Source organism: Oncorhynchus kisutch, linkage group LG16 (genome assembly GCF_002021735.2).
Source record: "Oncorhynchus kisutch isolate 150728-3 linkage group LG16, Okis_V2, whole genome shotgun sequence".
Taxonomy (NCBI): Eukaryota; Metazoa; Chordata; class Actinopteri; order Salmoniformes; family Salmonidae; genus Oncorhynchus; species Oncorhynchus kisutch.
The window spans coordinates 41,960,470-41,977,097 of NC_034189.2; the positions used below are offsets into that span (position 1 = coordinate 41,960,470).

Below are 16,628 nucleotides of genomic sequence, written 5' to 3' on the forward strand. Positions count from 1 at the left end.
TCCAGGAATTATGGAGGTTGACATCTAATCTCTTAGGGTGTTTTCACATTTGGCCTCTTTGAGACAATTTTTGCAGATTTCTTTTTGTGCAGTGTGAACACTCCAAAGGAAATCAGACCCCTCAAAAGTGCCCCTGAAGCAAACCCGAACTAAGACCATCTCGAGAGGTGGTCTGAGTTTGGTTCTCTTGAATTCCACTGGCCGGTTCCCTTTTTTAGGGCAGTGTGAACACAAAGCTCCCCAGGTTCGCTTCTCATTATTCCGGCACCACACACTAGACTACTGCAACACCGTTTCCTCTGACATATGAATGAATGAAATATTCTTATTAAATACTTTTTTCTTTACATAGTTGAATGTGCTGACAACGAAATCACACAAAAAGGATCAATGGAAATCAAATGTATCAACCCATGGAGGTCTGGATTTGGAGTGACACTCAAAATTAAAGTGGAAAACCACACTACAGGCTGATCCAACTTTGATGTAATGTCCTTAGAACAAGTCAAAATGAGGCTCAGTAGTGTGTGTGGCCTCCACGTGCCTGTATGACCTCCCTACAACGCCTGGGCATGCTCCTGATGAGGTGGCGGATGGTCTCCTGAGGGATCTCCTCCCAGACCTGGACTAAAGCATCCGCCAACTCATGGACAGTCTGTGGTGCAACGTGGCATTGGTGGATGGAGCGAGACATGATGTCCCAGATGTGCTCAATTGGATTCAGGTCTGGGGAACGGGCGGGCCAGTCCATAGCATCAATGCCTTCCTCTTGCAGGAACTGCTGACACACTCCAGCCACATGAGATCTAGCATTGTCTTGCATTAGGAGGAACCCAGAGCCAACCGCACCAGCATCTGGTCTCACAAGGGGTCTGAGGATCTCATCTCGGTACCTAATGGCAGTCAGGCTACCTCTGGCGAGCACATGGAGGCTGTGCGGCCCCCCAAAGAAATGCCGCCCCACACCATGACTGACCCACCGCCAAACCGGTCATGCTGGAGGATGTTGCAGGCAGCAGAACGTTCTCCACGGCGTCTCCAGACTCTGTCACGTCTGTCACGTGCTCAGTGTGAACCTGCTTTCATCTGTGAAGAGCACAGGGCGCCAGTGGCGAATTTGCCAATCTTGGTTTTCTCTGGCAAATGCCAAACGTCCTGCACGGTGTTGGGCTGTAAGCACAACCCCCACCTGTGGACGTCGGGCCCTCATTCCACCCTCATGGAGCCTGTTTCTGACCGTCTGAGCAGACACATGCACATTTGTGGCCTGCTGGAGGTCATTTAGCAGGGCTCTGGCAGTGCTCCTCCTGCTCCTCCTTGCACAAAGGTGGAGGTAGCGGTCCTGCTGCTGGGTTCTTGCCCTCCTACGGCCTCCTCCACGTCTCCTGATGTACTGGCCTGTCTCCTGGTAGCGCCTCCATGCTCTGGACACTACGCTGACAGACACAGCAAACCTTCTTGCCACAGCTCACATTGATGTTCCATCCTGGATGAGCTGCACTACCTGTGTGGGTTGTAGACTCCGTCTCATGCTACCACTAGAGTGAAAGCACCGCCAGCATTCAAAAGTGACCAACACATCAGCCAGGAAGCATAGGAAATGAGAAATGGTCTGTGGTTATCACCTGCAGAACCACTCCTTTATTGGGGGTGTCTTGCTAATTGCCTATAATTTCCACCTGTTGTCTATTCCATTTGCACAACAGCATGTGAAATTTATTGTCAATCAGTGTTGCTTCCTAAGTGGACAGTTTGATTTCACAGAAGTGTGATTGACTTGGAGTTACATTGTGTTGTTTAAGTGTTCCCTTTATTTTTTTGATCAGTGTATATTCATGTAAATATTATCTTCTGATCATTATTATTACGCCTCATATTTTAAATAAATGCAGTTTATTAGCTTCCAAAATGTGAGTAGGTATATCTAGCTGTCTGATAACGTGTTCGGATGGAATGGCTTCTCCAGCACTTTGTTAAAACCCAGAATGCATTAGGTGAATTTTGGGGAAAAATATGAGTTCCTTTCTAAACATAACAATGTGAATTCAAAGAGGCCTCGGGCCACAAAATAGGTGAAGTGAATTGGCAAAAGAGTTGAGTTCTCATTCAAAGGCAAGGGCAGTGAGAATAGAGAGAGAACTGAGTTCTTTTGCAATTTTTTTTAACCCCAGAGTTCACTTTAAAGAGGACTGAGATCAGTTATTTTAAAGAGGGCTATATGTGATAACCGCCTTAAATAGACTGGCAAAAATGTATTTGAGTATCTTTAATGAAGTCACATTGAATGATGATAGTGCATTGAAATAAGGTTAGAATAGAACCTCTAACTTTCAGTCATGAAACATCTTATAAAGGACCACTCCAAATAAGATAAAGATAAAATACCACAAACACATATCAATATTTTGGTAAAACCTTCATAGCCTGCAGGAATAATGCTTTATAACAATGTCATGAGCCTTTATGGGCCTGTCTTAAAGGCCTGTCTATATGTAACAGAACCATATTTTGTCAGTCGAACTTCCTTTAACATAACATGACACCATTTTTTGTGAAGTTATTCGAGTCTGTTTTAGTTTTGCCTTTCCACAGCCTGGTCTCATAGACTAGACGTAACATAGTAAATGTAAATTCGGGATGCTCAAATTAGTATGATATGTTATGTTTGGTATGGTTACTTAAGACAAAAACGAAAGTAGGTTGGTTAGTCAAGGTGGATGGACAGGCGTATAATGCAATGTCTAGTAAACCTAAAGTTTCGAGTGCGAATCTAATCATGGACAACTTTAGCATTTTATCTCATTTACAACTTTTCAACTACTTTGCAGCTACTTTGCATGTTAGCTAACCCTTCCCCTAACCTTAACCCTAACCCCTAACCTATCTAACATTAGCCACCTAGTTAGAATACGTAATATATAATTTGTTTAGCAAATTTGTAAATATAAAATATGAATAGTAATTCGTAACATATCATACAAAATGGGTGATGGACATCCACAAATTAATACATACCATATGAAACGTAACATATCATACTAAATGGAGTGTCTCAGATTTACCTACAGAATAATACGAAATGCTCTGAGACCAGGTTGCTTTCCAATCTTCTGTTTTGGAAGACCAAGGTGTTCTGTGATGATATGAGAGAGTTATGTTAATGAGCTCCTTATTAGATCTGTAGCACCTCGCTGTCTCCCTCCTTCCTTCTCTCTGATCAGGGAATAGAAAAAACACACACATCAGAGAATGCCTAAGAGTGAAGCCAGACGAACCCCAGGGAAGCACAGCTTCTTACTAGCCTTAGCGGGGATGTGTGTTTGCTTCCTGATGTGCCTCGGTGCTTTCTTTTTGGGAGGTGAATGTAAGGGCAGGAACCTGATCAAAACAATCGTTCAGGAGTCGGTCGTCTGGCTTTCTTCTCCATTTTGTACACAAAAAGACGTCATAGTCTTGGTTCCCAGTTTTGTGTTTTCCTTTGTGTTCATGTCTGTCCTTAGATCAGCAGGTCTGCATTCCTTAAGGGACTGGTCACTCACACACTCGAACCCCACCAACACACACACACACACACACACACACACCCTCCCCCATCCCCTATCCAGCTGAGCATTAAAGGGGAGGAGACCCTAGCAGGAAGGTCACATGGTCGGCCCCTGACTTGGGTCAGCCCTCAGGGAGCTAGCTTCCAGATTGGTCGTCATTAAAACTCAGGGATTAGTAGAAGACTTAGAGCCCACACAGCCCACCCTGTAGGCTATTTACACACACACATTGGCCAGACACTGTAGAAAGAGGACAGAGGACAACGGGAGACCAACTAACAGGAGCCCTCTCAACTTCTCGAGGGCTGAAGTTTGACCAGTTAGTAGGACAGGAGCAGAGTTACATAGACAAGTTGCGGAAGATGGAGGTGAAAGAAGGTGGCTGTATGGACCTCACTAGAAGTTGACCAGACTGGACTGGATTTTAAGGAGAGCCTAAGTCACATCACCCTCAGCTGTCTAGCCCTCCTCCACCCCTCGCTCCTCCCTACAGTCAGACAGGATGTCCTGTGGACAGGCAGAGACCGGGGGACCCGGGGGCCACTGGGGCCCCCCATCAAAAGTTTCCACTTAGGGTTTGGCCTGAAGATGAGGGAAGCAGTTTTCAGGTAATGAAAGATCCGGGCTCGTTCTGCTTCTCACTGTCTCTATTTGTCTTCAACACTTGTCTACTGTACTCTGGAATACTCGGTAGCATGCTGGAGAACTCTTAAACCTGCATACTAAAGCCTATGTGTTGTGTATAAGGTCATGGCCACCTGCAATAATATGCTGGCTAATCGAATGCCTAACTCCAAGATACTGACCTATGCTCTCCTTCTTGACTTTCAATCAGTTTTGCCTCCACAAGTTGTGTTCCTTGTCAGGATATGGGAGACATATGGACTACAGGCTTGTGAGTATTAATAACAACAGCAGATGATGACTATTGGTCTAGATTTACAACTCTGTGGAGTATTCTGTCTGCACGCTACTGATGGGGGAGGGGGGGGTTGCTGAAGCTGGCCCCCACTATTAACACGGTCTGAGAGGGGAAGGGAGGAGAGGAGAGAGACCATAGGGTCAGGCTATACAAGCAATACAGACCATGGTCATGTGCTTACCTCGTTAGTGTGTTAGCGCGTTCCGGGCCACAGTTGTACCGGCGACCGGCCACAGCTAGCTGGCTAACACACACATTCCCCTGATTCTCAGTGAGCTCGGTGTTGCGTCTGTGTGCACTCATGTTCAGAGATCAATGCCCTTTTAGGCTAATCAAACACCCAATACCAGCCCCAAAGTGTTTCATTTGAAGCATTTCAAACAGGGCCCCTCGGTCTGAGCAGCTGCGGAGTTGATTTGTGGCGCTGGTCCACACCCCGCACATCTGGTGGTGTCTTGATATTTGATATTCTTTGAAGCTACTTTGCTGTTCCACTCACAGCCATAAGACCTTGCTGTTCCACTCACAGCCATCAGACTTTGCTGTTCCACTCACAGCCGTCAGACTTTGCTGTTCCACTCACAGCCATAAGACCTTGCTGTTCCACTCACAGCCATCAGACTTTGCTGTTCCACTCACAGCCATCAGACTTTGCTGTTCCACTCAGTCATCAGACTTTGCTGTTCCACTCACAGCCATCAGACTTTGCTGTTCCACTCACAGCCAACAGACTTTGCAGTTCCACTCACAGCCATCAGATGTTGCTGTTCCACTCACAGCCATCAGATGTTGCTGTTCCATTCACAGCCATCAGACTTTGCTGTTCCATTCACAGCCATCAGACTTTGCTGTTCCACTCACAGCCATCAGATGTTGCTGTTCCATTCACAGCCATCAGACTTTGCTGTTCCATTCACAGCCATCAGACTTTGCTGTTCCATTCACAGCCATCAGACTTTGCTGTTCCACTCACAGCCATCAGACTTTGCTGTTCCACTCACAGCCATCAGACTTTGCTGTTCCATTCACAGCCATCAGACTTTGCTGTTCCATTCACAGCCATCAGACTTTGCTGTTCCACTCACAGCCATCAGACTTTGCTGTTCCATTCACAGCCATCAGACTTTGCTGTTCCACTCACAGCCATCAGACTTTGCTGTTCCATTCACAGCCATCAGACTTTGCTGTTCCATTCACAGCCATCAGACTTTGCTGTTCCACTCACAGCCATCAGACTTTGCTGTTCCATTCACAGCCATCAGACTTTGCTGTTCCACTCACAGCCATCAGACTTTGCTGTTCCACTCACAGCCATCAGACTTTGCTGTTCCACTCACAGCCATCAGACTTTGCTGTTCCACTCACAGCCATCAGACTTTGCTGTTCCATTCACAGCCATCAGACTTTGCTGTTCCACTCACAGCCATCAGACTTTGCTGTTCCACTCACAGCCATCAGACTTTGCTGTTCCACTCACAGCCATCAGACACATTAGCGATGGATTGGAGACGGTTAGACTGATAATAAGTGTCAGTTCTATATTTAAACCACCCACATTATTAGAGGGTTTGTTTGTTTATGATTTTATATTTCTCTGTCCCCACCCTCCCTTGTGCCGCAATTAACCGAGTTACAGGAGTTCCAAAGTAGTCAGGGAATTGGAATGATTGAGTTTATTTAGGGGGATTAGGGGAAGTTTTGAAATGTTATTTAATTTCAGAGGCTGATCAACTTGGAGAGGTTATTCAGATGAAACAGTCTGTCTATCATTACTGTATAGTGGTGACAGAGTCGTTAGTGGGAGGGGAGATCACTGATCAAAAATATACTTATTAGCACTGTGTAATCTATGTCTGTAACCAAGACCTGATACACACACTCTACTTTAATCTGCACTCTTAAGTCACTGACACGCGTGCACACACACACACACACACACACACACACACACACACACACACACACACACACACACACACACACACACACACTAATTCACTTCCGCTACAGATTAACCATGTTGGTTATGATGATATTTTACAGGCATACTAAACGAGGTCAGATTACAAGCCTGTGTGAAAGTAGGGCATCCGTTGGGTCACACATGATCAAGGCTTTCCTATCTTGCCACTGTTAAAAGGGCTGCCGCTGGGTAGGATGCAGACCAGCAGACTGCCCGTGGCACAGTGACATGGAATATGCAGTGACCTTATGGAAGTTGTATGGATCTGGTGGCGGTGGCACTCGTCAAGCAGGCAGGCAGGCAGGCAGGCAGGCAGGCAGGCAGGCAGGCAGGCGCTGTCTATGGCGTAATATGAACACCTGTCCACACATGATCAGGCACGTAGACTGATACGCATGGTCAATGCATAGAGACACTTGTGCCTTAATAGCCGCTACTAAAGTCATTTATTTTGAGGGTTGAGCCAGTGAGGTTTCTTTCTCCTCTATAGCCGTTGCTATTGTGTTAATGGACGCTTCCGCCTTGTTCTGTTCATTTTGGATCCTTTTCAAAAACCTTATCCCGAATGCTGATCAACAAAAAGTCGGTTAAATTCGCTGCTCTGTTTTGATTGTTCACAGCAGGTCATTTCATAGGGGATTTTGAGAGGCGCTCTCCTATTGTTACCTCATCACAATGTCGAGAATAAAGGCGCTAACATGGCGTCCGCTCCAAAGCCTGGCCAAAGTATTTTAATAGATGGCTCTGGGTATTACTGTACAGATGTATAAACATTTTTGAACTCAACATGGGAGCCACATCTAACTTGAAATGACCCTGTACTTCATTACATAGTAGCAATGCCAAGCACAGTAGATGCTTATGATAGGGAATGTACAAGGACCTCAGCAGGTTGTGTGTAGAGGGGAGAGAACCTGACCACAAGCCACCTTCTCCTCTCCATGCCCCAAGAGGAGCATCCAGACAGGGGGAGGTTTGAGGAGGTTGGGGGGGGGATGCAGTTGCGGGACTGCTGTGCTCCTGGCTGTTGTAACGGTTTTCCTCCTCTTCTGAGGAGGAGTAGGAAGGATCGGACCAATATGCAGCGTGGTAAGTGTTCATCATTTTAATCAATAGTACTGAACACTAAATATACAAAGTAACAAAAAGCACAACCAAAACATTTCCGTCTGGTAAACTACATACAAAGACAGAAAACAACTACCCACAAATCATAGTGGGAAAACAGGCTGCCTAAGTATGGTTCTCAATCAGAGACAACGATAAACAGCTGCCTCTGATTGAGAACCATACCAGGCCAAACACAGAAATACAAAAACATAGAACAACACATAGAATGCCCAGCCCAACTCACGCCCTGACCAAACTAAAATAGACATAAAAAAGGAACTACGGTCAGGACGTGACAGCTGTGCTGTGGAGTAATACGATTCATCCTGTCATCCTCCCTAAGTGTCTCCTCTGGGGCCCGTCAGTGATATTCTTTGCTGCATGTGGGCCGCACATGCTACCCTTCACACGCAAATATGCAGTCACACACACACACACATGCACATAACCCTACCGCAGATCCCCTGGGAGCCTCAGAGGGCTAGAGGCCTCTGCTGGGAGCCCCTTGGCTCACTGCTAGCTCACTGCTAACTGCTTACTAATAACTGTTTCCTATGCTCCCAGCGCACTGCTAACTGCTTCCTATGGCCAGAGATGTACACGTGGAAAAACATAATGGATTTGCTTGAACACCAACCTCAACTAAAGGAGGGAAAAGAGGTGGAAGAATTAACTCAAGTCTTATCCGTATGTCCGTGCAGTGACTTTTTGGTTGCATGTTTGTGAGAATTGTACCCTATGTGACACGGTACTTCACTCAAATGAAATGAAAATGGTGGAAGCATCCTGGAGGTTGTCGTTATCTCTCTCAGAAGAATAGGAGGCTGTAAAACAGTTACATGACTGCCTTGGCCTGCCTGGCCTCTGACTGTCTCACTCGTCCCTTTGATGTCCTCCTGCCTCCCCGTCATGCATGTCTCATTGTCAGAGGTCAATGGTAACTTGAAAGAGCCAGTGGTCCTAGGGTTTAAGGCATTTGTAATGCTTCCCCTGTGCAAAAGGGGAATGATGCCCCCCCCGTTTTCCGCTTTAAACAAAACTGGATGTGTATCGCTTGGTCAGAGAACGAGTGCAGAGACGCCAACAGCATTTGTCCTGAGGGATTTATTAGGGGTCCAGGTCTCTCAGTGCCTTCTAAGGTAGGAGGAGAGGGTAGAGGCCAGGAGAGTCCCCACTACAATGACCCATTCTGGTCGAAAAAACACAAAACAAAAGTTTGAAAGAGGATAAAGAAGTAGCTTAGCTTAATCTATCGGCCTGCCGGGCAATTACATGCATTTATAGAGGTGGAGGAGATTTAGTGGAAATGAGAAAAAGAGTGTTCAACCGGAAAAATGGAACTTCGCAATGATGAGTCGGATAGTTTGGGCGAGATTTCCAGGAGCTGCTGCCAGGTGAAGATAAGGCGATAATAATATTTATCCATCAAGTCATGGTGACCCCTCGTGACCCCAATCCAGCCACAACCTGATGATTGTTCCCTACTCTTTTTTGGGGGGGGGGGGGGGGGGGTTCTCAAGACTTTTCAAATTCTGCCTTTGTCAAACCTGGTTAATGGGGGGTTTGGGAGAGCTCAGCTCCTAATACCGTGTTGATGGAGTGAGAGTTTGGACCATGGCTTTTCCCAATGAGCCCGGAGGCTGCAGTAGCCAGATAGATCAATCCAACCCGTGAGCTCACGGTCTCACTCTTTCTCTATCATGGTAATATGTGTCCTGAGAAATACGTCTGTTTGTCTTTGTCTGTCTGCCCGTCTGTCAATTTGTGCAATTATTGCTTGTGCACAGTATTGACATGACGACACAGCAGTGACTTACATAGCAATAGAAAGTGCTGGTTTCAACTCAGCCTCCCTAATCCCTGGCAGCTAATAAAGCTCCACATGTCTGTTGTCCATCCATCCATCCACCCCTCCAACCATCCATCCCTCACACTCATCCCAGGCTGAGTGATCCCTATCCTGGTTTCCCCCCTGTGGCCACAGATCTGATCCCTGGTCGTAGCCTAGCCTAGCTTCGACACAGCAGGGGCTGTCCTCCTCTGGCTCAGGCTTAACATGGGACATATGGGAAAGGGTTTCCCTCCCCCTTTACTTCTCCCTCCCTTTGGACTTCCCTTACCAGACCATGATCCTGACTGGGACAGCATAGGGATTGGATAATGACCCCACCACAAGGCAGGGCACCTCATAGAAAGCGAGACTGGTTGAGACTGGCCTGCGGGTTGTGTGTGGTTCATGATTCCAAGCCAGCGACCAGCTAACGGACGACCATCCAAACATGCTGGCAGTGTCTGTTCGATGGGAAAAGCACTCAGGCTTGTGATTGTTGACTGGCCTATTTTAGCGGACCCACATTTTGATCTGTGTCTGGGTCATCTGGTGACACTGAGTGCTGAGAGCAGGCTGGCTGGCTGGTCCGTCTGCTTGTCCCCATGGAGCTTAGGGAAGTGTGCACGGTGTTTGTGGCATTGTTTAGGAGAAAGGATGTTTGTAAGAACCCCAACGGACCCAAATTCAGCAACATGGGGTAAGTTGAGGCAATCTGATCAGTGTGAGCGTTTAAAGATCTGTGTGTGTGTGTGTGTGTCGTTCTTTTGCTAAATCCTTGGTTGTGCATGAAGCATTGTTAGAGGTACCTCTGAGAACTAATTTAATTTCACTAGTATCCGTTCTACACCCGGAATAGCGCTTGATAGTTTTTATTGACAGGTGATAAAAATGGCGTCCCATTTGAAGTCTGGACGGCGGTGAACGTTTTCATGGCTTTAATGGCAGGAAGCTGCAAATCTGTGTGTCAATGTTTGGGCCATCTGAAAGCAGCTGAGACATGAGTAATGTGAGACACAGGAAGCAGGGGAGACCACCACACAGGGTGTTCTACCTCTAACAGGCCAGTTTGGTCCATCAATGGTTTGCATGTTCTGATGACTTGTCAAACACACCTCATTCAGCTCATTCAGACATCTGGCTTCCTTTCCCCATTGGATTGTGTGTGTGTGTGTGTGTGTGTGTGCCTGATACCTGGGGCTGGAGATTGATTGGAGACTTAATTGTACTTCCTGGCTGTTGCCGACGTGTTTGAAATTCAGCTGTTGCAGTCTGGGGGTCAAACGAGTCAGGCTTTGCTTTCTTTAATCCATCCCTCCATCCTTCCCTTCCTCCCTCTTCTCCAGCGAGGTCCTCAATAGAAGGTCGTGTACAACCACTGAGATTGTAACCACATTAAGTAAAATCTGTTCGGACACAGATTTATGATTTTTTTTTGTGTGTAGAATCAAAGCTATCTTTCACAGCATTTTTTCCACTTTGATTGTGCTTCTCCACCTGCATTGCTTGCTGTTTGGGGTTTTAGGCTGGGTTTCTGTACAGCACTTTGAGATATCAGCTGATGTACGAAGGGCTATATAAATAAATTTGATTTGATTTGATTTGATTTGATTGTTATCAGCTCTAATGGGTTGGGTTGACATCAAGTAGAGTTGATAGCGTAGAGATTTAAGTGTTTCACACAAAAATAGGAAGTTCCCAACAGATTTTAAATGGCAATGTTATTACATTTAATATCATAGACATATGCAATGGCTGAAGTTGTTGGGGAGTTAAAGATCATAGACTCTGGCCTATATTAAACAGCGCATGTGCCACTTGAGGATGTTTTGAAATTGTCTATGGATTACAGTTAGGATCTTAATCCAAGTTTATTATTAGAGATAAATGAAATAAACACCCAGGATCTTTTAAACTGTTCTCACTCTATTTTATTACATATAAACCATTATTATTATTTTTAATTAAAAAGCATTATGCGCTCAAAACAACCTCGTGGATCTCCCTCCCCTGTCCTCGCAAATTATACTACTAAATAGCTTCAGAAAACACTATAATTCCTAATCAGTACACCATCAAAATGTGATTATCAGGGGTAATTGTCCAAGACAGTCCTATTTGTGATGCTCCCCCAGATGAATCGGAGGGAGAAATGTGGTTAGAATTAATGGGAGCTAAACTTGAACCCCACCTTTCAAGAGGACGACAGAGACAATAGAACTAAATGTTATCTTCAGGTCACTGTGTGTGTAGCTAATCTCCCTTAGTCATGTATGGTGCTGAGGGACGAGATGTGTCATATGTAAATTGTAGGCTAGTGGCTGAAAAGATACCCGATAAAGATTTGTTTGGCTTCCTCTCATATGTAGCTTTTGAATGCCAATGCTGCAGCATTACATCATGTCATAGCGTAACGACTTGTCATAGCTTTATGAATTGTCATGGCATTACCACGCCATGGCATTAAATCGAATCAAATTGGATTTGTCACGTGCTTTGTAAACAACAGGTGGATACTAACAGTGGAATGCTTACCTATGGGCCCTTCCCAACAATGTAGAGAGAAAAAAAGAGAAATACTAGAAAAATAATACGAGGAGTAAATACACGAGTAACGACAACATGGCTATATTCCCAGGGTACCAGTACTGACTCGATGTGCAGGGGTACGACGTAATTGAGGTAGATATGTACTGTACACATACAAGTAGGAATAAAGTGACAGATAATAAACAGTAGCAGCAGCGTATGTGATGAGTCAAAAGATACAGTGTGCAGATGTTCCGGGTAGCTATTGGTTAACTATTAGAATAAGCTGTTCAGCAGAGCATTTACAACTAGTCCTGGACATTCCTGATTCATAGAATAGCATTCTGACCGTCACGGTATGGTGTCAGGCACCTTGTAGCTCAGCATGTACTATGAAGTCAGACTTTGTCACCTCTCTGCAGTGGCTTCCATCCATATCCATGGTCCCTTTATCCCCCTCTGCTCTCTCTCTCTCTCTGCTTATATGATGCACATACAGGACCCTGTGACCAAACAGTCTGGGGAATCCGACGCATGTTGAAGTCATTCCCTTCAAATCAGCACTGGAAGCCTTGTGTGTGCGCGTGTGTACGAGCGTGTTTGCTGCAGGGGAATTTTTCAGCCCATATCTCCTGGCCAGGTTGTAGATTCAGAATGGGCCTGGGCGTGTCCAGCATTGCTTGTTGGGACTTTTGAGGCACACCATGTGCTCTCGTGATCTGCCCTGAATCAGCCCCTATTAAAAATACACAAAGAGACCCTTTCAGATGCTGGCTAGCCGCAGCCACCAGACCTCCGGCCTAGAGCCCCTAGTCCTCATCCACAACACAGGCCAGCGGAGAGGAACATCAAAGGCCCCCATCATCCTGTCACTTAGCCATGTAGAGGTCACCGGGGTCAGACCACTACCTCTCTACACAGTGACGTTCTGTCTGTCTGGTAATGTGGCGGAGAATGTGGAGAATCTGATTTGAATGTGGGTTTTTTTTGTGAAGAAAAGATTTTGAGGGAATGAAATAGTGAAATAAAGTTGTTTTGATGAAGCAGGATTTTATTTTATTTTTTATAACCTTTCATAATACAGTATCAATGTAAATATTGGGTAAGTAATGCCTTTGCTCTCCTATTCATCTAGTGAATCAAAGTAAGGGCCCGGAGTTATTCCTTACGACATGATCTGACCAGTAAAAACTCATGACCCTGGGCATACTGCAGACACACTGGTAGGTTTGTGCAGAGGATGACTGAATCCCACTGTGTTTCAGCTCAGCCATATTAGCTTCCCAACTAATGTTAAGTCAATCAACTCTGAATGAGTCAGTTACCCCATGTTGGTTACTTCCAATACCATACTAATCTGATTTAGTATGTCATTCAGTCATAAAGTCCTTGACCTGGCCTGACTACAATGTCCCAGTCCCACACCCCTTATCCCTGACCACAGTGATTAAGGACAGTGTCCTAGGCTGCAGGCTACAACAATCTGCCATAGACCTGACTACTCACTCAGCCTCTCAGTCAGTCAGCTAGCTAGGCCTGATTATAGCCGGCTTTTCTCTGGCTTTCAACTCAGCCTGCCAGATTGCGTTGCTACTACGATGGCAGAGCACAGCCCTGCCTACCCTGAAGCCGCGGCTTTGCCATCGTGCAACAGTTCAACTGTGAAAACCGCGATGGGAAAACAGGCATAATCTCCCTGAGCTCAGATGTAAGAACAAAGCAACAAACAAAGCAAACGTGACTGAGTTTTCTTCTCCAGAGTGTGTTAAAGCCTGAACAATTAACAGTGTCAACTGTCAACTGTTGAAGGGATGATCAGAAGTGTCACCACTTAAAGGTGACTGACACTGACAGGGAATTCAGTGAGACACAAGTAGGTTTCCCTAATGCTGTCAAGATAACTTGATGTTATCTGTCCTTTTGCTGTCTCTTTGCCCATGAAATGTTGAATTCCGTTCCTAAGCTAGTGCTCTTGTGACACACCCATCTGTCCATCCCATGGTTATGTACCTGGCTACAGTAGGTCCCTGGCTAGGTCCCTGGCTGTGTCCTTGGCTGTGTCCTTGGCTGTGTCCTTGGCTGTGTCCCTGGCTAGGTCCCTGGCTGTGTCCCTGGCTGTGTCCCTGGCTGTGTCCCTGGCTGTGTCCCTGGCTAGGTCCCTGGCTGTGTCCCTGGCTGTGTCCCTGGCTGTGTCCCTGGCTAGGTCCCTGGCTGTGTCCCTGGCTGTGTCCCTGGCTGTGTCCCTGGCTAGGTCCCTGGCTAGGTCCCTGGCTGTGTCCCTGGCTGTGTCCCTGGCTGTGTCCCTGGCTGTGTCCCTGGCTGTGTCCCTGGCTGTGTCCCTGGCTAGGTCCCTGGCTGTGTCCCTGGCTGTGTCCCTGGCTGTGTCCCTGGCTAGGTCCCTGGCTGTGTCCCTGGCTGTGTCCCTGGCTTTGTCCGTGTGATGATTTGGAAATCGCCTTCGTTTTATCAAAGTCTGGCCTTCTCTCCCTGCTCCACAATGGTATTCCTCTCCTGAAATGTCACTGTGGTTTCATCGCTCCATCTCTTTGTACTCTGACTTGTAGGCCTATTTTCAGCCGGGTCAATGGAGGGAGCCCTATCCTAGACAATCTCACTAAAGATCCAACTCTCACTGGATGTGTTAAAAAAAAAACTGGAATAGGCCAGGGGAGAATGTAGAGCAAAAGGTAATACTATTGTAGTAATTCATATGGGAATCAGGGGTGAGGTGTAGAATATTGATATAGGCTGTGGGGTAAAAGTCTCTGGTTTGCATTGAGAGAAATCATTATTTGGCACAAAAATCGAGGCACAACAGTAATCACAAGTCCCATAGAGTCACTGAGGCAGAGGCAGGCAGGCAGGCAATACTCTGCCTCAGTGGATGCACTTCTGAACCTCCCCAGCACCATATGTACCCATTCAGCACCACATCGTGTGGTGTACCACATACTGTGGTGGGAAGGGACTGGGGTACGATCCAAAACCCACCGTCCCCTCTTGTGTTGCTGGCTCTAAACCAATCTCCCCCTTCTTCTTCCTTCTCTGTTTGTGTGTGTGTGTGTGTGTGTGTGTGCATGTGCAGGATGGAAGAGACAGTGCGGACGCTGCTGCAGAACCAGGGGGTGCTGGAGCAGACAGCCGTGGACACTGTGGACATCATGAAGGCCTACAAGGTAACACCGCACTGCTCAGCACTTCTCCAAAATGCTCTTTATAAAGCCAAACCGTGGAGGCTTGTGTAGGAGGAATGCTTTGTTTGGTAACACAGGCCATGCATTAGAATAAGTTATTCACCATCAATTAGGAGTGTGTGGGTGTGTGTGTGTGGGGGGGGGGGTAGATCAGCTTTAATATTGCAGATAGATTGTGGCTTTTATCAATATAATTGTATCTTTACCAACCCACAAAAGTTTGGGGTCACCTAGAAATGTCCTTGTTTTTGAAAGAAAAAATCTACGATAATCTACAATAATCGAGAATTTCAATGAGCATTTTTCTACTGCTGGCCATGCTTTCCACCTGGCTACCCCTACCCCGGTCAACAGCTCTGCACCTCCTACAGCATCTTGCCCAAGCCTCCCCATTTCTCCTTCACCCAAATCCAGATAGCTGATGTTCTGAAAGAGCTGCAAAATCTGGACCCCTACAAATCAGCTGGGCTAGACAATCTGGACCAACTCTTTCTAAAATTATCCGCCACAATTGTTGCAACCCCTATTACTAGCCTGTTCAACCTCTCTTTCGTATCGTCTGAGATCCCTAAAGATGAGAAAGCTGCCGCGGTCATCCCCCTCTTCAAAAGAGGAGACACTGTAGACCCAAACTGTTACAGACCTATATCTATCCTACCCTTCCTTTCTAAAGTCTTCGTAAGCCAAGTTAACAAACAGATCACCGACCATTTCGAATCCCACCATACATTCTCCGCTATGCAACCTGGTTTCCGAGCTGGTCATGGGGTGCACCTCAGCCACCCTCAAAGTCCTAAACGATATCATAACCGCCATCGATAAAAGACAATACTATGCAGCCGTCTTCATCGACCTGGCCAAGGCTTTCGAATCTATCAACCACTGCATTCTTATCGGCATGCTCAACAGCCTTGGTTTCTCAAATGACTGCCTCGCCTGGTTCATAAACTACTTCACAGATCAGAGTTCAGTGTGTCAAATCAGAGGGCCTGTTGTCCGGACGTCTGGCAGTCTCTATGGGGGTGCCACAGGGTTTAATTCTCGGGCCGACACTTTTCTCTGCATATATCAATGATGTCGCTCTTGCTGCGGGTGATTCTTCTCTGATCCACCTCTACGCAGACGACACCATTCTGTATACTTCTGGCCCTTCTTTGGACACTGTGTTAACAAACTTCCAGACAAGATTTAATGCCATACAACACTCCTTCCGTGTCCTCCAACTGCTCTTAAATGCAAGTTAAACTAACTGCCCGCACCCGCCCGCCCGTCTAGCATCACTACTCTAGACGGTTCTGACTTAGAATATGTCGACAACTACAAATACCTAGGTGTCTGGTTAGACTGTAAACTCTCCTTCCGGACTCACATATAACATCTCCAATCCAAAATTAAATCTAGAATCGGCTTCATATTTCACAACAAAACATCCTTCACTCATGCTGCCAAACATACCCTTGCAAAATTGACTATCCTACCGATCCTTGACTTCGGCGATGTAATTTACAAAATAGCCTCCAACTGCAAACAACAAGCA

The 16,628-nt window shown here is 46.3% G+C and overlaps 1 protein-coding gene across 4 annotated transcripts in view; it reads left to right on the forward strand.

Annotated features, from left to right (window-relative positions):
• The window catches only part of LOC109878184 (nck-associated protein 5), a 166,569-nt gene that overhangs the window by 97,637 nt on the left and 52,304 nt on the right, over positions 1-16,628 (forward strand). For all 4 annotated transcript variants that reach the window (XM_020470417.2, XM_020470418.2, XM_031792465.1 and 1 more), the window contains one exon: positions 14,983-15,073. In XM_020470417.2, coding sequence (XP_020326006.1) covers positions 14,983-15,073 — 91 coding nt within the window. The remainder of the gene's footprint in view (positions 1-14,982; positions 15,074-16,628) is intronic.